The 21,763-nt window shown below is 44.3% G+C and overlaps 1 protein-coding gene across 9 annotated transcripts in view; it reads right to left on the bottom strand.

Annotated features, from left to right (window-relative positions):
* Positions 1-21,763, bottom strand: part of UBN2 (ubinuclein 2) — a 586,373-nt gene that overhangs the window by 158,769 nt on the left and 405,841 nt on the right. For all 9 annotated transcript variants that reach the window (XR_003854673.1, XR_003854671.1, XR_003854674.1 and 6 more), the window contains exon 12: positions 3,326-4,936. Coding sequence is in view for 5 of the 9 variants with exons in the window: in XM_029590354.1 (XP_029446214.1) it covers positions 3,326-4,936 (1,611 nt within the window). In the remaining 4 variants the exon portion in view is untranslated. The remainder of the gene's footprint in view (positions 1-3,325; positions 4,937-21,763) is intronic.

Here is a 21,763-nt window from a genome sequence, read left to right as displayed (position 1 = left end):
GAGCCGGTTCTCCTCTTGTTGTGCTTAGTCCGAAAGGACTGGTTCCTGGCCTGAGAACGAGGTGCTTGGTAGCGAGCCCTGTAAGGGTTGAAGCGCTGAGAGTTTCTACCTCTGGATGGTCTAGGAAAAGGGCGCTGGCTCCTCCTTGGCCTGTCTTCTGGTGGACGGGGTAATGGAGAGGCGCCCCATTTATTGGCCAGTTTCTCGAGGTCACTGTCGAACAGGAGGGATCCCTTAAAGGGCAATCTTGTGAGACGTGTCTTGGAGGAGGAGTCGGCCGACCAATTACGTAGCCAGAGCTGTCTCCTGGCTGCCACTGAGGATGACACTCCCTTGGCTGCCGTACGGACTAGGTCGGAGGCAGCGTCAGTGAGGAACGAGAGAGCTGATTCCATCTCTTCTCCCGGGGTGTTGTTCCTAGCCTGTGATAAACAGGAACGAGTCACCACGGTGCAGCAGGTCGCAATTCGTAGGGACATGGCTGCCACCTCAAAGGCTTGCTTCAGCATGGCGTACTTGAGGGCCGTCCCCCCTTCCACCGGAATGGTGGTGCGCTTCACAATTGTGCTAACTATGGCGTCTACTTGAGGGCACGCCAGCATCTCCTTAGTTGCCGGGTCTAAGGGGTACATGCCAGACAAGGCCCAACCCCCTTTGAATGAGGCCTCCGGCGCATTCCATTCCAGATCGATTAGCTGCTGTGCTGCTTGTAGGAAGGGAAAATGGTGAGCCATTTGGCGCAGGCCCTCTAACAGGGGGTTCATTCTAGGTTCCCCTGGGGTGTCATGGCCCGGGAGAGCCAGTTCAGACAGGCATTGAGAGATCAGGCCTGGGAGATCCTCTTTCAGAAAGAAGAGGCTCATGGTCCGATATGGTTCAATCCCCGAGGGAAGTTCTCCCTCCTCGGGGGGCTCGTTGTCTTCCTCAGGGCAATCTGAATCCCCATAAGTGGGGGTTCTGGGTGGCGAGTGGCCGTGCCTAGGCCTTGAGGGTCCAGGGGCCGGGTCATCCGGTACGTATGGACCCGTTCGGAGAGCAGACTGCATTGTGACAAAGGCATGAATCCCCTTGAATAATTCCACCCAGGAGAGCGAAGCAGGATCGGGCCTTAGGGGTACCAGACCAGGTCTCTCGGGTTCCCTGGCAGCTCACCGCTGCCTGCTAGGTCCAGGGTGTTCCCTGAGGAACTGGGAAGTACGCTGGGCTGCGACCGGTCCTGGCCTGGAACTCCCAGCGCCTCTTCACATTGGGCACATAGGGAGTCTGCTTCCTCGCTCTGTGTGGCTCTGAGGTTGCATGCAGAGCAGAGGCTTATGCCTGATACTGGAGGTGCCGGCTCCGCTGACGCATGGGCTCTCTTACGCTCCATCTCGTCTGTTAATTCAGCTAGAGTCTGCGCTTTGTAATGTGCGCGAAAGATGTGCGCCTACCAATATGCGCTTATCCACGTGCGCCTATCAACGTGCGCCTAGGAACGTGCGCTCATCAACGTGCTCCTATCAACTGGCACCTAGGAACTTGCGCCTATGACTGTACGCCTATCAGCGGACGCCTATGAACGTGCGCCTATCAGCAGGCGCCTATGAACGGGCGCTTAGCAACGTGCGCTTATCAACGGGCGGCTATGAACGTGCGCTCAGCACCGGGCGCCTATCAGCGTGCGCTAAGCACCGGGCGCCTATCAACGTGCGCTTAGCAACGGGCGCCTATCAACGTGCGCTTAGCAACGGGCGCCTATCAATGTGCGCTTGGCAACATGCGCCTATGGCTGCGGTGACGAACCAGGGCAGAAGGCGGACGGCGAGCAGGCAGGCAAATGGCAACCCCTTTGGCGGGTTGCCAACGTAGGCAGACTCTGATACTCCTCACTTCCTCGGAGACCAACAAGTAAAGATGTACGCCTTACCTTGTCTTCGGCGCTTCCCGGCTGCGACCCGGGCGGTCTCCGGCTGCGGGGGGGAGAGGCTAAGTACCGTCTACCGCCGCGCTCGAGGAGGTGCACCGCTGCCTCTAGGTTGTGCCCGAACTCGTCTCGCTCAGGGACCAAGTCCACGCCGGGGAACGAGGCTGCCTCTTATGCCGCACCTGAGCCCTTCTCACTTGGGGGCTAGGTCCCTGCCGCGAACCCGCCACCAGACCGAGGTCTTACCTCCGAGGGACCACGGAAATCAACCTCGGAAACTCAACTAGGGGAGGGGACCGAATGGTATCACCGCAGGAGTGCGGGGCTCGTCTTCAGTAGGTTTCTTCTAAGAATTTAGTCGTTAGAATTTGGAAAACGCTTAGCGAGCGTGAGGGTTAGCTCCAAACTGCTTTGGAGACTGAAATTACTGAATTGCTGTACTTCCTGCGGGGGGGTAATATGATACCACGTGGCTGACGTCAGATCCGTCTCCAACTGCTAGCACGAGCACACTATACCCACTTGTTTTGAGTCCATCTGCTACACGCTAGGAAATGTTCCATTTTTTTCTGTCTAGCCTTCCGCCCTTTCGCCGTCATCTCAGCGCATTAGGACAAGTATTCACGTCGTGCTTTTCACCGAGACAGAGGACACATTCAAGATGTGGGTCGGTGATCAACATGGTTCTGTTACATATAGGGCATTTTTTGAAGCCCGTAGCCATTTTGTTATTGACGGCCGTCGAAAGAGAATGGAATTTGTGAGAAAAAAAAAAAAGTTCCAAAGATGAGAAATAGAGACCGAGGTAACTCCCCAGCCGGTGAAAGGAAACACCGAGAGACCTCTATGAGAGAGAATATTCGAAAAACTATAACTTTTCAGTCAGAGAATGTTGTGAAAAACTTGCAACGGCTCCTGTCCTGCGATGCCTGTAGCAGCACGGAAAAGCGAAGACTGAAGAGAGACACCTGTGGCAGAGAATATCATGGCATGCTGGGCATGCTCAGTGGCTTCACAGGGCCAGTCAAAAGTTTCTAGAAACTTTGACAGAAAGTTTTCCCGCACTAGGGCTCCGGTGACGTCACCCATATGTGAGGACTAGCATCCTGCTTGTCCTGGGATAATGTACTTTACTTGTTACATATTTATGCTGCCTTGAGCATTTTTCTTGCAACATTGGTTACAGAAATGGAAATAAAAATGTTCAATGTCAAATGTCAAGTTTAATTCAGCTAGTGATATTAAGTTCACAGTCAAATAATCAAACACTTCCCTGAAACATCCTACAGGTATATAATATATATAAGTTACGGATAATTTCCGTATTCTAACCACACAATGTATAAAATGTCTGATAACTGAAACATCTTCAAATATATACCTGAGAAAGGCATCATATAAATATGTTTATCATATACATACCTGAACAATGGCTGCTGCAGATGGAGACCCTGAGGCAGACGATGGTCTGTGCGGAGTAGATAGCGGTTTTGTAGCACCCTGTGTTCCATTTCCTGTTCCCCCAGGAAGGCTAGTCCTATTTCCACTTGAGATAAGGTTGCCCCTATTACCAGATACACTCAAACCAACTCCACTTAAGTTGTTCTTGTTGACAGTTCCAGAAGAGCTAGACAGCTTGGAAGATTGGCTACTAAGTTTAGGTGAAGGGTTGGGAAGCTTGGCAGAGGGGGTGACCAGTTTGGGAGAACTGGTTATTTTGGGGGAAGAAGTTACCAGTTTAGGTGAAGAACTAGCTATTCTGGAAGGAGGGGTAGCCAATTTAGGAGCAGGGCTGGCAAGTTTTGGGGGAGGGGTGATCAGTTTAGTAGAAGAGTTGGCCTGCTTTGGGGAAGGACTGGCTAGTTTAGTAGATGAACTGGTCAGTTTATGAGAAGGCTGAAGATTTTTCACTGTTTGAATACCTGATGTACGGCCAGATGACAAACTCATTGTAGGAGACTGCCGGTTTATATTTACTCCACTGGTTGGTTTATGGTGGGAACTGCTTTGGGCAACTGATATACTAGAATTGGAAGAACTGGGAGAAATAGTGGACTTAGTAGATGGAATCACGGAATAAGGAGGCTTGAAGCCTGTGGAGGATACCTGGGATCCCATGCCCTTTGCTAAATAGTTACTAGAGGTAGAAGGACTTGATGTCCGTGAGACCAGTGAATGAGACGCCTGAGAGCTACTTCCGGTAGAGGAAGAAGAGGAGACATGATGATATACCGGTTGCTTCTCTGGAGTTTTTAGAATAGCAGATGAAGAGGAGAGCTGAGGGCTGCTTGTTAGCCTCACTACTGGGTTGGTGTGTGACTTGCTAATGGTTGCTTGCAAGGGCGACACATAGTTCTGTTGTACAGAAGTCTGTTGCACTTTTGTCATGTGTGACTGTGATGAAGAAGAGGAAATATGGGTCTGTGATGAGGACTTAATTTGTGATGATGCTGCTGCTGCTTGTGACTGTGAAGAAGTGGAGGAGACTTGAGCCTGTAATGATCTTTGCAATCCTTGCTGAAGTAGCTTGGCTGGCAAGGGCTCCAAGGAAACTTTTGGGTTTTGAATAGAAGATCCTGCTATGAGGCCTGAAGTGATAGCAACCTGTGCTGCCAAGTCCTGGGGTTTCTTTGGTATGAGCCCTGTGTGACCAGCAATGAGACTTGATGAATGTGGTGTAGGAGACTGTTCCTTTTTCGGTGTAGAGAGAGGCAGTTTGCTCATGATGGTGGCAAGCTTTTCTTCTCTCAGTGTGGTCCGAGGTCTAGATGTAGGTGTGTCAAGGCTGGAGCTGACTGAAGGGCCCTTGGATCCATTATTAATAACAGCTAAAGCCTCGGAAACAGAATCCAGTGAGGGTGGGTTAAATGATAGGTCCTCATCAAGCGAATCATCCACACAGATCGTCTCAGGGCCTGGTGTACTGTTGGAGCTGGGTGCAGAAGTTGTGGGAGTAATGGAGTTTGAGGCAGGAATACGGATCAAAGTCACCGAGGGTGTTGAGGTTCTCTGTTCCTTCTTTGGACTGGATTCCTAGTAGAAAAAAAAATATTTCAATCTTTGTGTGTCATTCTATGCAATACCCTATATCCATAGGCACATATAAAGTAGCTCCTTATTAATGCATTCACTTTGTAAAACTAACATACTGTTGCCTATCATTTTGTAAATTACAGTAAAAGAAAATAGTGTGATTATAGTGTTAATCTATTTGGATATATATAAGCAAAAGTTAAATAAGTTACAGATGTTATTTAATTAGACCAACTTAATACATTTGTGATGAGCTTACAAGAGCCATACTTTATCAGGTCAGTACAGAATGAGCTACCAATGATATTACCTGAATTAACAAGTAAATTATAAATTGCTTACATTACTGGGGCAACATTTGTAGTCTGAACAGATTTGATGGACAGCATGGCTCTTTAGCTTGGGTAGTCTAAGTGATAATTTGTCCCTTTAATTTAACATATTGGACACACCAGAAGACCAGTTCGAATTAGACTCAATGAATACAGGAACTGCATCAATACAAATAAACTGAAGACATCTATTGCTCAACATTAGCTACTGCGACTGCTGGATGCAATTACAGACCAAGTACCAGCTGCAAGTTATGGATGGAGGTGTGTAGACAGAGAATTTTTTTTTTATTGAACATCTGGGAACAATTTTGGATTTACACTTTAGACAATACATTCTGCTGGATTAAATTTAGAAGTAGACTAGTACTCAATTTGAGATTTATTTTATATTACTGGGAGCACTCTAACTGGTCAACAAATCATTTCTTTACATATGTGTATGTTCCACTGGTGTAAACCAAATTTTTTTAATATGGTGGCTCTGTGTATCTCCTTGTGCTCAGAGATCTCATTGAGTGGTATTTACCAAAGCGGGCTCTAAGATTAGAGGGTACTTGCTTGCTGGCTATTCAGTCAGCTAACAAGTATAAATGGGTACAGAAAAAAGCAAGGGTCTTTTCCACTGCAGCAGTATCTGAGAGGAACAACTTGCCAGAAGGACTCTGTGAACAACAGGATTTAAAATTATTTAGGAGGGGTGTTAGGACTTTTTGAAGCAGCTTTTGGATGAGGCGGTGATTTTAGAACTTGTTCTGTTTTATTTTCTTATATAATAAATGTTTTATTGTTGCCTTATGATGTTTGTTTGAATGTATCCTTGTAATCCGCACTGGATTGATTTAAGGAAATTGCAGAATAGAAGTGTTTGTAAATAAACACATATATACATAATAAAATGTGGTTGGAAGCAAACGCATTGTTTGAAGAAACAGCCTGAAGTACTGCAAAGAAGAAAGTTTCTCTTGTGGTCCCCCCCAGTGCAGCAAAAGTATTTCTGAAACATGGACCATGTTGGGAAACATTTACAAAAAGGAAAGATAAGTACTTTTGAATTATTTTCCACATTTTTATATGCAACAAACAACCAAAAAGACATGACTCATGCCTATGATTAGATTTGGCCTTAAACACACACTATAAGCATCATGAGATGCTCACGAGAGTGACCTGAAGCCCTAAATTATGAAGGTCCTTTAATGTACATTTAAAGTGTTTACTTGATTTCATTGAGAGAAAATATTGGTGGTTTTTGCACTACTACAGAAATATTTATGAGATGAAAGACTGTACAGGACAGGAGGGAAGTGTTATTGTACCTTGAAAATGAGGTAACTGTACATATCACTGAGTGCCCCATCCAGATGATATGTTTACGCTCATCAAGTGACAGAACTTAACTGAAATTGGCTAGTATTAAGATGATGCAAATATTTACAAACATTACAGAATATTTTTAAGGTGAACTCCTCAGGGAAATGGTAAGGAATCCATTAGGGAGGGTGCAATACTAGACTTGGAACTTCAAAATGGGGAATATACATTTTTTTGTTGCAAAATATTTTTGATTGAAAGAGGTAGCCATACATATAGAGTACATGGCATTAGCAAAAACATTCACAAAAATTCCATGGACAATGAATTCAACAAAACTATATACAAACCAGTAACTTCCCACCCCTTTTATCATAGTAAACACAGTGATTCCCATTTCCGAAATTTGCATAGATCGCATAACCCCTCTTCCACTCATTTTCCTTCTTTACTTTTCCATCCTACATTCTTCCAAAAACAAGCACACTACATTAATATCCATTCATTCACATTCATCCCCCATTTCCTAGAAACCCCATTTCCTAGAAACCCTCTTAGCTCACATTCCCCTCTACCCTACCACTTCCTACCTTCTTCCATAATAGCCCCATAAACAGAGTACATACATAAGTAATATTTAAAGCTTGGGAAATGCTATAGTACAAGCAAACAAAATAAATTGCTCCCTCCCTTTAATGAACTTTTAACATCAACACCATTTAGTGGAATAACCGTAGACAATAAACCACTACTGATGTTTGAGGACACGTGTCCAAAAAAGATTTCTCATGCAGCCTGGTATGTTTCAGCAACCTTGTGCTTGGCTGACTTAGTATCTATCCAGCTATTCCATCTGCATCATCTGAACCATTTAAAAAAAGTCAGGTGTTCAGTGTAGGCACTGCCTCTCCTATCCAAAAGGATCAGATACATTTGCATGCCAGCAACAGGGCCAACTATTCAAACTTTCCTACTTCCTTTTCTACTCCAATATCTTCAAGCAATAATGCTTTACCAGTTCTTGGAATCATTAGACCAGTGAATTGTTGAATAGATGCCAACACTTTGCCCCAAAAAGCATCAAATGTTTTGCATTGCAGAAAGTGACGTATTTAAAGTTACATTTGCTGCTTGACATTTTATACACATAGGGAATGGAGCTAGGTGCATTTGGCACCTCTTGACATTATCTATGAAGGCATGATGAAGTAGCTAAATTTCATTTCCCATGGGCTAGAGTCAGTAACAGAATTAAGTAGTTTAAAATACTTCAACATGGAGTTATTGGAAATCCTCTCTAAGGCCGTGCTTCAATAGGCACTGAGAGGTAAGGTAATGAGGTCTTGTAGGCGTTTTTGCCCATCTTGGTAGGAACTTGGTAGGTCTGGAAAAGCACAGCAAAGAAAGACCAATTGGCTTATCCTCTTCGTACAAATACATAATATATTTTATTACCAAGTCTGACCATCCTTGAAAGTAGAAACATATTCTGTCCCTGGAAAAAAAATGATTTCCAATCAATGGGCACAAAAGTGAGCTATTTGCCTGAAAACTCCAAAGTTTCCTGAGCCATCATCATGCTCACATGCAAGGAAGTAACAGACATTCAGAGATATTTTATGCAGTTCTCTGTCTGTAGTTTGAATCAAATACAGTGGAGACCAAGGTAACAGCATGTTGTCAATTAAACCTGCCTCTCAGTATGCATATTTATCGTAAGAACATAAGAAGTTGCCACACTGGGTCAGTCCAAGGGTCCATCAAGCCCAGCATCCTGTTTCCATCAGTGGCCAATCCAGGTTACAAGTAACTGGCAAGCACACAAACACCAAGTAGATCCCATGCTACTAATGCCAGCAATAGCAGTGGCTATTCCCTAAGTCAGCTTGATCAATAGCAGTTGATGGACTTCTCCTCCAAGAACTTATCCAAACCTTTTTAAACCCAGTTACACTAACTGCACTAACCACATCCTCTGGCAACAAATTCCAGAGCTTAATTGTGCATTGATTAGTTTTAAATGTACTACTTGCTAACTTCATGGACTGCCCCCTAGTCCTATTATCCGAAACAGTAAATAACCGATTTATATTTTCCTGTTCTAGCCCTCTCATGATTTTATAGACTCCCTCAGCCATCTCTTCCCCAAGCTGAAAGCCCTAGCCTTTCCTCATAGGCGAGCCAATCCATCCCCTTTATCATCACTCACCTACAAAATGCAGTTGACATGCTGCACTGTAGTATCTTAGATATAGGAAGTCAATTCCTCCCACTTCATTATTTCACATAAGTTTAGCATGGCTTATCTGTGCACATTTACCATTCCATATAAAGGTTAGAAATGCAGACTTCAACAGGTTAAGATTTCATTGAGTAAGCCAGCATGAAAGCATTTTTAAATTATATAGGATTTTTGGAATGATCACCATCTTCAGGAGCTCACACCTGCCCAATAGAGATAAAGGAAGAGACTACCATGCCCACAATTGCACCTATACATAGGTGATTGCTTCTCTGATGTTCAAGTCATATAGAGAATGTAAATCTTGACGCCCAAGAATTTACTTTTACTCTGTGCCCATGTGAGAGGGAAAGGACCCTCTCAGGATTCAGCAAATTTCAGATCGAATGCCAGAACCTCAGACTTAGTGAAATTGATTTTTAGTCCTGCTACCTATTGAAATTGTGAGAATAGTCCTATAATTTGGGGTATGCTTTTAGGCTGGTCAACACACAGCAAGATGTTGTCAGCAACACAGAAATTTTCATTAAGTGCTTTCTAAATGAAAGATGTTTTAAACACTGTATCTGGTCTAAGATTTATTGCTAATGATTCTATTGCTAAAATGAATAGAAGAGGGGAAAGAGGACACCCTTGAACTCCGTACCACAAATCAAAGGGCTCTGACAAAGAACAATTTATGAGAATGCAGGATCTGGGGATGCTACACATTGTTTTCAACTATCCAAGAATCCTTCCTGAGAAACCATACTGTGCGCGTACCCAGAACATAAAATCCCACGATAAAGAATCAAACACTTTTTCTGCGTCTAAACTAAGAATAAGTGCTTCCAAACTAGTCTTTTGGCAAAGTGCTGCAATTAATCATCGCATTTTCTTTACTCCATGGCAACCTTTCACAAACCCTGTTGGATCGATGTGTATCATTTGAGGGAGAATTTTATTTATTCTATATGTCTGTCTCAACACTGCAGCTAAAATTTTCAAATCTGTATTAGTGAGATGAGACAGTAAGATCCCTCCTCTAAGGGGTCCTTACCTTTTTTAGGTAAAACAATCTCTGATTCATGCTGGATGGCAGAGTGTCTGAAGTTACAAGCCCATTGTAGAACTTATTCATCACAGAGAGCAATAGGAATCTTAACATTTTATAAAATTCTGTCCCAAGGCAGTCAATTCCTGCTGCTTTTCTGAGCTTAAGACTCCGAATTACTGAAAAAAATCTCCCCCATCTCGGATCAGTGCATTTAGTTTCCCCTCCAGCTCTTGAGAAAGTTTAGGCCACAGGAACTCTTTAAAAAAAAAAAAAGGTTCTCTTGGGCCTTGACATTCATTTCCTTTTCTTTCTGGAGAGATCTTAATAATATTCCAAAAAGCTTTCTGTAATATCTAAGAATGAGTGTGTATGTCCCCCAGTACTATCTCTAATACCCGATATCAAAATCTGGGCCCTCTAATATGCACCAAGTTTGCCAAAAGCTTGCTTGGCTTGTGACCAAATCTGTATAGCTGATATTGAAAGAACTGAAGAGACTTCACAGCCCCTCTGATGTAAGAGGTGGTTTAGGGCAGCACAAGCTTGATCTACTTTATTTTTGGTTAGCTCGGACAGGTCAGCCATATGTTGGGATTGGGTGGACTTCAAACTTTTGGTCAGGTTTAAAATAACATTTTGAATTCTAATTATCTGCGCCACATATGCAATTATGTGGCCCCGCATAACTGATTTACCAGCCTCCCAGAGAAGAGATGCTGAGATTTCAGGATTAGAACTGATCTTTTTTTTTTTTTGTCTTTTTTTTTTAATTTTATTTTTCTAATTTAACATTACAGCAAGACATCATCTTACTAGAAGAAAATGGATATGCAAGTTCAGTACATAACAAGAGAGAGAAAAAAAAAAAGAGAGAAGGCAATAATTTCACTTCATCTGATTAACAGAACAATTGCATTTCCCCTAAAGAAACTGACCCGAGGGCAGAAAAATAATTGGAGACTAAAATTTAGAAACATCCTTAACGTAGGGCTTAACGTGTCACAGGAGCTTATTACTACATGATCCACTCTAGTGCTAATTATTAGAGGGAGTTATGACTACCCTCCTAGCATTAAGGAAAAATTTTAGTTGTTCAGGATAGAAGAAAATAAAGCATTCTGTTGAAGACTTAATTACACACTTACAGGGATATTTTAACACAAATGAAAACCCCAAAGAGACTACTTGGGCTCTTAGCACTAAAAATTCTCGTCTCTTCTCCTGTGTTACTGGGGCAAAATCTGGATATATACGAATCTGTGTACCCCTGAAGGGCACTGCCATATTCTTAAAGTATCTTTTCATAGTTTCACTGACATCCCTCTCAGTAATAAATGATACCATTAACGTAGCACATTCATAAAATTCAGAAGTTGAGTCTTCTAAAAATTGTGTAAGGTTCCCTTTAGCAGCGATATTTTGAGAAATTTCTCGGTTTTTAGCAGAAACAGGTAAATAAAAAAGCTTATTAACTGAAGGGATTTCTCCCTCCTGAAATTTCAAAACCTCCAAGAAATATTTTCTCAATGAAACATAAGGAAGTTCTCCCACAATCTTAGGGGAATTTATAAATCTTAAGTTCAAGTGTCTCGAGTGGTTTTCCAAATGTTCCAGCCTGCGTGATACAGCGCTGAACTCTTTCACCATCTTGGCCTTATATTCCTGATTCCTCACCAACTCTGCTTCCACCGTCTCCATTTGCGGCTTTAATTCTTCTATCTGTACATCATGTGAGTCTATCTTCTGAGCAAAAATATCCATTTTATCATTAATTTCACTCACAACATTCCCTAATATAGTCACTAGGTCCCATATAGCATCCAGCGTGATTGTCTCTGGCTTTAATGGCATTTGGAAGCGGGGACGCTGGATAAACTCACCCACTTTCAGCACAGGTGAAATTCCAGCCAGCAAGTTCCTCCCAGCTCTAGCAGCCGATCTCTCCGAAGCTTCCTCCTCCTTCTCCCGGGTAGGTGTTGACTCTGGGGGGACTGAAGCCAGACCCTCTGTCCCTGGTGTTTCCTGCTCTTCAGAGCTCTGTATCGGAGTCACAGTTGCTCCATCTCTCTGGCATCCTTTCGTCGGGTCTGCCTGAGTCACTTCGGAGCTCAGTGACTCAACTGCCTGAGAGAGGTCAGGGAGAGCTGCTACCACGGGCTTACGAGGATCCGGGGGGCTGAGCGTGATTTCCCCCAGCGAGACAAGCGCTCCACCGCTTGTTCCAGCAGCGGGGGTTTCACCTCACGTTTCAAGCTCCTTCACAGGTGCGTAAGATGTTATCAGGCGCTGAGTCGTTAGCTCTGGGTCCGAAGGAAAGACACGCAGCTTTCCCTTTTTGCAGGCATTGTTACCAAAAATCTTATTGCAGAAACAGGAGCTCAGCGTTCACACAGCATGTCACGCCGCCATCTTGCCCCAAGCTCGCATGCCAGGATTAGAATTGGTCTGCATATAATCCTCCCATCTTTCTTTTAGATACCCATGAAAGGATTCCATCAAGTTAAGCTCTGGATTCATCCGCTACGAGAATGGGGAATGCCGAGAGACACCAAATTCTAGTCTCATTGAAACTGGTGCGTGGTTAGGAGTAGATATTGTACTCACCGTAGAAAACATCCTCTTCAGACATTAAAAGATAATCCAGTCTGGAGTAGGATTTGTAAGGATTAGAATAAGAAGTATAATCCTGTTTCCCTGGGTGAAGGACCCTTCAAATGTACAAAGACCCAATTCTTTGCACATATAGTTTATCCCAGGACAAGCAGGATGCTAGTCCTCACATATGGGTGACATCAGCAACGGAGCCCTAGGCGGGAAAGTTTACTGTCAAAGTTTCTAGAAACTTTTGACTGGCACTGTGGTGCCCCACTGAGCATGCCCAGCATGCCATGATATTCTCTGCCACAGGTGTCACTGTTCAGTCTTCGTCTTTCCGCGCTGCTGTCCGCATCGCGGGATAGAAGCCGTTGAGATTCTTCTCAACACAAACTTTTTGACTGAAAAAGTCGAATAAAAATTGATATTCTCTGTCACAGATCGAGGGGTTAATTTTCTTCACCGGCTGGTGAGTACCTCTGTCTCATTTTTCCTTTTTTAAAGGCAGTTTCACTTCTCTTGAATTCCCCTTCTTTCGACGGCTGTCGATAAGAAACATGGCTACAGGTTTTAAAAAATGTCCTGTATGCGCTCGGAAAATGTCGATTACCAACCCACACCTCGAATGTGTGCTATGCCTCGGGGAGAAACATGAGGTAAATAATTGCCCACAATGTGCCGAGATGACTCCGAAAAGTCGTAAAACTCGGCTTGAAAAAATGGAGCATCTTTTCCAGCTTCAACTTATTCCATCTCAGTCGGTGTCATCGAAGTCGTCCCCGACCGGAACGTCTAAACGTTTATTACTTAAAAAACCTCGCCCGGGGCCGTCGGTGGATCCGTCGTCACCATCGTCGAAATCCATCGATCCTCAAAAATCAAAACACAGGCATCGACAGATGACCATCGATAACTGAAACTGATCCCCAGGAATCCTCGATGGCAAAGCGGCCACGGTCTGAGGAAACTCCGGTGCCTGGGCCTACTCCTCAGTCTTCGGTTCCTGATCCTCTGCAGGGCTCTGCACCGGATCTTACACCTCAGCCTCTGCCACCGCTTACAACTGCTCTGGTACCATCAGCTGTAACGCCGGAATTGTCTGAGCTCATCAGACACGCGGTATCCAAGGCCTTCATGGAACATCTAATTCCGACGGGCTCGTCGATGCCGATGCTCCCTGCATTGATGCCGGCAAATTTGCCGATGCCGGTGAGACCACCGATGCCGGTGTCGACCTTCACACAGAGGACTAAAGGAGACTCGATGTCGACGCCCAAAATGATAACGACGTCCACATCGATATTCGCAAACCTGCCATCGACCTCTTCGACGTCGATACCGGTGACTTAGCAGACATCAGGTCTGACACCGACACGACCACCTTCGACGTCGATTCAGATAACTATTCCGTCGACCCATCCACCACAGGAAGAGCCAGAAATTCAGGATCTAGCTTTCTTCCACCATCTGTTACAACGGTATCAAGATGTCATCGACACTTTACCAAAACAACCTGACAAACACTCCCAGTACCTCCCATCGATGACCCATTACCAGGTCCATCAGGATTACATTTACCGTCCAAGTCCATCACAAGATCCCCTCACAGGGATGACGATAAGGACTCCTGGGATAGTCAAGACACACATACATCTTCTGAGGACTTTGTCAGAACCCTCTCCACCAGAACCTTGAAAAAAGTCCCCACCAGAAGACTTATCCTTCTCTAGTTTTATACAAGACATGGCAGATACCATACCTTTTAAACTAACTACTGAACAAGACACTAGACAACACACTCTAGAAGTCTTACAATTTGTAGATCCTCCCAAACAAGTTTTGGCTATCCCAATTCATGAAGTGCTCTTAGATCTACAACACAGAATCTGGGAGCACCCTTCTACAGTTCCAGCAGTAAACAGAGTGGATTCCACTTATCTAGTACAGACAGCACCTGGGTTCCAAAAGGCAAATTACCACATAATTCAGTGGTAGTTGAATCTGCCCAGAAAAAGTCAAGACATGTCCGTCCTCACTCTTCAACTCCCCCAGGTAAAGACCACCGTTTCCTGGATACATTAGGAAAAAAGGTGTATCAGGCAGCAATCCTGAATTCAAGAATCTCTGCATACCAGCTGTATATGACACAGTATCAGAGAGATTTATGGAAGCAGATGGAGCAATTCATAAACTCATTACCTGCACAGTGTCAAGAATCAGCACAGGCCATAGTGACCAAAGGCCTGGAAGCAGGAAAGCATGAGGTCAGAGCAGCTTATGATAGCTTTGACACTGCCTCCAGGACTGCAGCTGCTGGGATTACTGCTCGAAGGTATGCATGGCTCAAGGCCTCGGATCTCAGGCCTGAGGTCCAGGAAAAAACTAGTGGATCTGCCATGTTTGGAAGACAATTTATTTGGTGACAAGGTCCAGGAAGCAGTCCAACAACTAAAGGACCCACACTGAGACATTACGTCAGCTGTCCCAAATGCCTCAGGATACATCAGCACAGCCACAACGACGTTTACCCCGCAGGGATCCAAAACGTTCTTACTACAGGCCTCGTAGATACTACTCTCAAACATCCAGGGGAAGATCTACTAGGCCTCAACAACAACGCTCCCAAACTAGGCAACCTAGAGCTCCTCGCACACAACCTCCACCTCAGTTAGGTCCAGCGGCGGGGTTTTGAAAATCAAACCAGAGAACAAGCCATACCTGTAAATCCTCAAATACACCTGCCAGTGGGGGGAAGAGTATCACATTTTTACACACACTGGCAAATAACAGACCAATGGGTACTCTCTATCATTGCCCATGGTTACAAACTAAATTTCCTCTCAATTCCTCCAGAATTTCCACCAACTGCCTGTCCAAATCAAAATTCTCAACTAAGTCAACTACACATAAAATTATCCACCCTTCTGAGAGCCAGGGCCATTCAACCAGTGCCCTGGACACAGCAGGGCAGAGGATTCTACTCCAGATATTTCCTCATTCCAAAGAAAATTGGAGGCCTACGTCCCATCCTAGACCTCAGAAATCTCAACAAATTTCTAAAAAAAGAAAAGTTCAGGATGATTTCTCTAGGCACCATGCTTCCACTTCTTCAAACAGGAGATTGGCTTTGTTCTCTGGATCTACAGGATGCTTACACTCACATCCTAATATTCCCTCCTCATCGAAAATATCTGCGCTTCATAGTAGGTCAACAGCATTTCCAATACAGAGTACTGCCATTCGGACTGGCATCTGCTCCCAGAGTATTCACCAAATGTCTGGCAGTAATAGCAGCACACTTACGCAAGGAAAGTGTTCATGTTTTCCCATATCTAGACGACTGGCTCATCAGAAGTCAATCTCGCCAGGGAGCACTAAATTCTCTCAACCGAACAATTGCTCTACTTCACTCTATGGGTTTTCTAATCAATTATCAAAAATCCCATCTCATACCCTCTCAGATACTCCACTTCATAGGAGCAGAACTAAACACAGTCCTTGCAAAGGCCTTTCTACCTGTGGATCGAGCAGAAACATTATCCCTGTTGGCAAACTCGATTCACTCAAGGAATCAAGCAACAGCTCATCAATTTCTAACTCTGCTAGGCCACATGGCCTCTACAGTACAGGTTACACCTCTTGCAAGACTAGCAATGAGAGTAACTCAATGGACTCTAAAATCACAATGGATCCAAGCCATTCAACCACTACATTCCTCAATTCAAGTAACCCACCAACTACGTTCCTCGCTTCTTTGGTGGATAAACAAGGAAAATTTGTGCAAAGGCCTACCTTTTCAACAACCAGTCCCACAGATAACGTTAACTACAGATGCATCCACCTTGGGTTGGGGAGCTCACATAAACAATCTCCAAACACAAGGCACTTGGACAACATTCGAAGAACATTTCAGATCAATTTCTTGGAGCTTCGAGCTATACGCTATGCTCTGCATGCATTCAAGGACTGCCTTTCACACAAGACTGTTCTCATCCAAACGGACAACACAGTAGCCATGTGGTACATCAACAAACAGGGAGGTACGGGCTCGTATCTCCTTTGTCAAGAAGCTGCACAAATCTGGGACTGGGCCCTGAACCACTCTATCCTTCTTCGGGCCACTTACCTAGCAGGCATTCAAAATGTAGTGGCAGATCGACTCAGTCATCAAATCCAACCACACAAATGGTCACTAAATCACTCAGTAGCGACCAAAATATTTCAAACATGGGGTCAACCAACAATAGACCTCTTTGCATCACATCTGAATTACAAAGTGAACAAGTTCTATTCTCTGCACAAACAGAACAACCAGCCAGCCAAGGACGCCTTTGCTCGCCCTTGGAACTCAGGCCTACTATAAGCGTATCCTCCAATACCGCTCATAACCAAAACTCTAGTGAAGCTACAACAGGACAAGGGGTCCATGATACTCATAGCCCCGTATTGGCCTCGACAAGTATGGTTCCCCACACTTCTAGACCTCTCAGTCAGGGATCCAATTCGCCTGGGAGTAGATCCCAATCTCATAACTCAGAATCAGGGTCAGTTGCGTCATCCCAACCTTCAATCCCTATCTAACAGCATGGATGTTGAAAGCTTGATTTTACAACCACTCAATCTTTCAGCCAATATATCTCAAGTACTTATAGCTTCACGTAAACCTTCCACAAGAAAGAACTATTCTTCAAAATGGAAAAGATTTACTTTGTGGTGCACGAAAAAGAACATTGACCCTTTCTCCTGCCCCACAAATACTCTAACTAGACTATTTATATCATCTTTCAAACTCTGGCCTCCAGACTTCATCAGTAAGAGTACATCTCAGTGCAATCTCAGCTTACCATAACAGGGTAAAAGATGCACCAATCTCCACTCAACCTCTTGTAAGTAGGTTTATGAGAGGTTTAACTCAACTTAAACCACCAATTAGGCCACCAGTCACAGAATGGGACCTGAATCTGGTTTTAACAAGACTCATGCGTTCTCCTTTCAAACCCATAGACTCCTGTGACTTAAAATTTCTCACATGGAAAACTATCTTCCTCAAAGCCATTACATCAGCTAGAAGGATTAGTGAGTTACAAGCACTCGTAACATACCCACCCTACACAAAATTCTTAAATGATAGGGTGGTCCTCCGTACATATCCAAAATTCCTTCCCAAGGTAGTTACGGAATTCCACTTGAATCAATCTATAGTTTTACCCACATTCTTCCCAAGGCCTCATTCTCACCAAGGAGAAACAGCTTTACATACTTTGGACTGTAAGCGTGCATTATCTTTCTATCTAAACCGCACTGCAGTCCACAGGAAATCCAATCAACTCTTTGTCTCTTATGATCCAAACAAACCGGGTAAAGCAGTGGGTAAGCATACTCTATCCAACTGGCTAGCAGATTGCATACAGTTTTGCTATGAAAAAGCAGGCCTTCCTCTCCAAGGGCGAGTAAAGGCACATTCACTAAGAGCAATGTCAACCACAGTAGCACACTATCGTTCAGTGCCAATCCTTGACATCTGTAAAGCAGCAACATGGAGTTCTCTTCACACCTTTGCAGCTCATTACTGTTTGGACAAAGAAGGAGGAAAAAATTCAGCCTATGGACAATCTGTCTTTAAGAACTTGTTTCCAGTTTAATCCCAACTCCTTCTACATCCAACCTGCTGTAATCTTCGGCTGCCTCATTATCAAAAACAATACTTCAGTATTGCTTCACTACAAAATGACTCAGCCTCTAGCTCGCTAATCACCCATATGTGAGGACTAGCATCCTGCTTGTCCTGGGATAAAGCAAAATTGCTTACCTTGTAATAGGTGTTAACCCAGGACAGCAAGATGTAGTCCTCACAGAACCCACCCGCCACCCCGCGGAGTTGGGCCTCATATTTTTATTATTTTATTTTTGCAAAGCTTATTGCTACATACGAGACTGAACAGTGACACCTGTGGCAGAGAATATCATGGCATGCTGGGCATGCTCAGTGGGGCACCACAGTGCCAGTCAAAAGTTTCTAGAAACTTTGACAGTAAACTTTCCCGCCTAGGGAAAGTTTACTGTCACCCATATGTGAGGACTACATCCTGCTGTCCTGGGATAACACCTATTACAAGGTAAGCAATTTTGCTTTATACCCAGCCCCTCATTCCCTTGATTAGGGCCCTTAGGAAGACTACAGTCATTCTTCCGATCTGCAACAATGTTGAAATCCCCCTCCAACCACAAGCTTATATTCCAGGAAATTTAACAGTTTGCCTACTAGGTTCAAATAAAAGTCATGTTAATATACATTGGGTGCACACAGATTGCACAGGACCACCTTATGTTGATACAGCATACCCACAACAATGACATATCTTCCTTCTATATCTTGGAACTGATGCTCAACCTGAAAAGGTATCTGCTTATTATGAGGACTGCAACTCCCCTCTTTCTATTAGAAAAAGAGGAGTATATGCATTGGCCCACCCACTTGCGTTTTAATTTGTCATGCTCTTCGTCAGTCAGGTTGTCGCCTGTAATATAAGAATATAACCTTTTAAACATGTTCAGCAGCTTTTTATGCTTTACCAGCGGGTGGATCCTGTCTACATTTAAAATAGTTATTTTAACCGTCACCATGACTGTTCAAAGTACAGAACAACCAACCAGCTGCCCTTTTCAAAGTATGGCAGATATTCCTATTCTCCAAAGGACCATACTGGGTCAGATCAAGGGTCCATGAAGCCCAGCATCCTGTTTCCAACAGTAGCCAATCCAGGATACAAGAACCTGGCAAGAACCCATCCTTCTAATGCCAGCAATAGCAGTCGCTATTCCCTAAGTCAACTTGATTAATAGCAGTTAATGGACTTCTCCTCCAAGAACTTATCCAAACCTTTTTTTAAATCCAGCCACACTAACTGCCCTAACCACATATCCTCTGGCAACAAATTCCAGAGCTTAACAGTGCAATGAGTGAAAAAGACTTTTCTCCGATTAGTCTTAAATGTGCTACTTGCTAACTTCATGGAGTGCCCCCTAGTCCTTCTATTATCCGAAAGAGTAAATAAGCGATTCACATATACCTGTTCTAGATCAGTGATTTTCAACCAGTGTGCCACGGTACACTAGTGTGCCGCGACACATGGTCGGGTGTGCTGCGGGGAAAGTTCCCCAAACTATAGTGCCCCCTGTGTTTTGTTCCCCTACGACAGGGGTCGGGAACCCATGGCTCTTTTGAGGGCTGCATCTGGCTCGCAGACAGTCGCCACACTTTCCCACTGACCCAGCTGCTCCCCGGTCCTCCTCCGCCCGGGCTTAAAATGCTGTCAGCCCGGGCGGAACGCGGCAGGATAGCTGGAGTCAGCGGCACCGGCGTGCTCTCTTCGCCCCCCCCTCCCGGCCCGGAAGAGGAAGTGAAGAGTATCGGGTGCCTGCGCGGCAAGAAGAGGCCACGCTAGTGCGCTCGGCATCGGCCCGAAGAAAAGAAGACTGCAGCGCGGCTCGGAGGAAAATGAAGAGGTTCAACCGCGGCCGATGGGACTCCGCCTCCGCGAGGGCTGAAAATGAAGAGGTGAGCGTTGGGAGGAGGCTGCTGCTGCTGCTCGCGAGTTTCCGGGGTGGGGGAGAGAGACGCGGTTGAACCTCTTCATTTTCCTCCGAGCCGCGCTGCAGTCTTCTTTTCTTCGGGCCGATGCTGAGCGCACTAGCGTGGCCTCTTCTTGCCGCGCAGGCACCCGATACTCTTCACTTCCTCTTCCGGGCCGCGGGGGGGCCTCTGTGTGTGTGTGTGTGTGTGTGAGAGTGAGAGATTGCATGTATGTGAATGATTAAGAGCCTGTACATGTGAAAGAGAGTATGTCTGTGATTGAGAGCCTGCCTGTGAGAGAGAGAGAGAGCATGAATGTAAGTTTACCATTGGGAACCTGTATGTGTAAGTTTGTGATTGAAAACCTGTTTGTGTGAAAGAGTATGTGTGTATGATTGAGATCCTTTGTGTGTGAGAGAAATCATGTGTATGTATGATTAAGAGCCTGTGTGTATAAGTAAGAGAGAGATCATGTGTGTCTGTGTGTGATTGAGAGCTGGTTTAGGTGATGGAGCATGTGAGTATGTGATTGAGAGCCTGTGTTTAAATGAGAGAGAGAGACCATGTGTGTCTGTGTGTGATTGAGAGCTGGTTTAGGTGATGGAGCATGTGAGTATGTGATTGAGAGCCTGTGTTTAAATGAGAGAGAGAGACCATGTGTGTCTGTGTGTGATTGAGAGCTGGTTTAGGTGATGGAGCATGTGAGTATGTGATTGAGAGCCTTTGTGTAAATGAGAGAAAGAGAGGACATGTTTGTAAGCATGTGAATGAGAGTCTGTGTGTGAGAGAAAAAGACAGCATGTATTTATGTGATTGAAAGCCTGTGTGTGTGTGTAAGCGTGAAAAGATAGACAGCATGTGTGTAAATGTGTAATTAAGAGCCTATATAAGTGAGTGAGAAAAAACATGTGTATATGTGAGTACTGAGAGCATGTGTGTATAGGTGTGTCATTGAGAGCCAGTGTGAGAGAGAGCGCTGGTATGTGACTGAGAGAGGAGAAAGTTCCAAGCAAACCACCCCACCTCCTGCTAATTCAGAACAATCTCAGGACACCTGGATATCAAACGTTCCCAGGTATGCAGAGCAAAATAATTTTTGTATCCTTATTATTTTTCATTACTGGGTCTTTGTGTCTGCTATTTTGAAATATTTTGTTGGTATCTGGAAATGTTTTATATGTGTTTTTAATTATTGGATATTCCACTCATTAGCTGTTTCGAAATATGTTCTTTTTGTTAGTACAGTTTTACTGCTGATGATTTTATATTTCTTGATTTGTTTTATAAGGATGGGTGATGTTTCTTTTTTCCTTTGTTACACTGCATACAGAGACTCTGGCTTGTTGCAGTTTCCAATTCATTTTTTTCTGTATGCTTCTTGTTATGCGTTTTGGTCTCTTTATTCTATGTTAGGTGAGGGACAGCACGTGATTCAGGTGAGGTTTTCTGCTGGCGTGTAGTTTCTGTGTAGGACTCTATAGCAGCCTGACTTGGTCCGTTTTCCTAATAGGAGATGTATTGGTGTCTTAAGGCCTGGTGTAATATTTTCAGAGACTTATTGTACTTTAAAAGTGTGATCTTACATAAAATGCACACATTTACTTATATTTAGTTTTAAACATATTATATGGCTCTCATGGAATTACATTTTAAAATATGTGGCGTTTATGGCTCTCTCAGCCAAAAAGGTTCCTGACCCCTGCCCTACGATGCGCAGTCACGCTTCCTACAGTGT

The sequence above is a fragment of the Rhinatrema bivittatum genome, chromosome 2 (genome assembly GCF_901001135.1).
Source record: "Rhinatrema bivittatum chromosome 2, aRhiBiv1.1, whole genome shotgun sequence".
Lineage (NCBI taxonomy): Eukaryota > Metazoa > Chordata > Amphibia > Gymnophiona > Rhinatrematidae > Rhinatrema > Rhinatrema bivittatum.
This window is presented reverse-complemented; position numbering and strand designations above follow the sequence as displayed.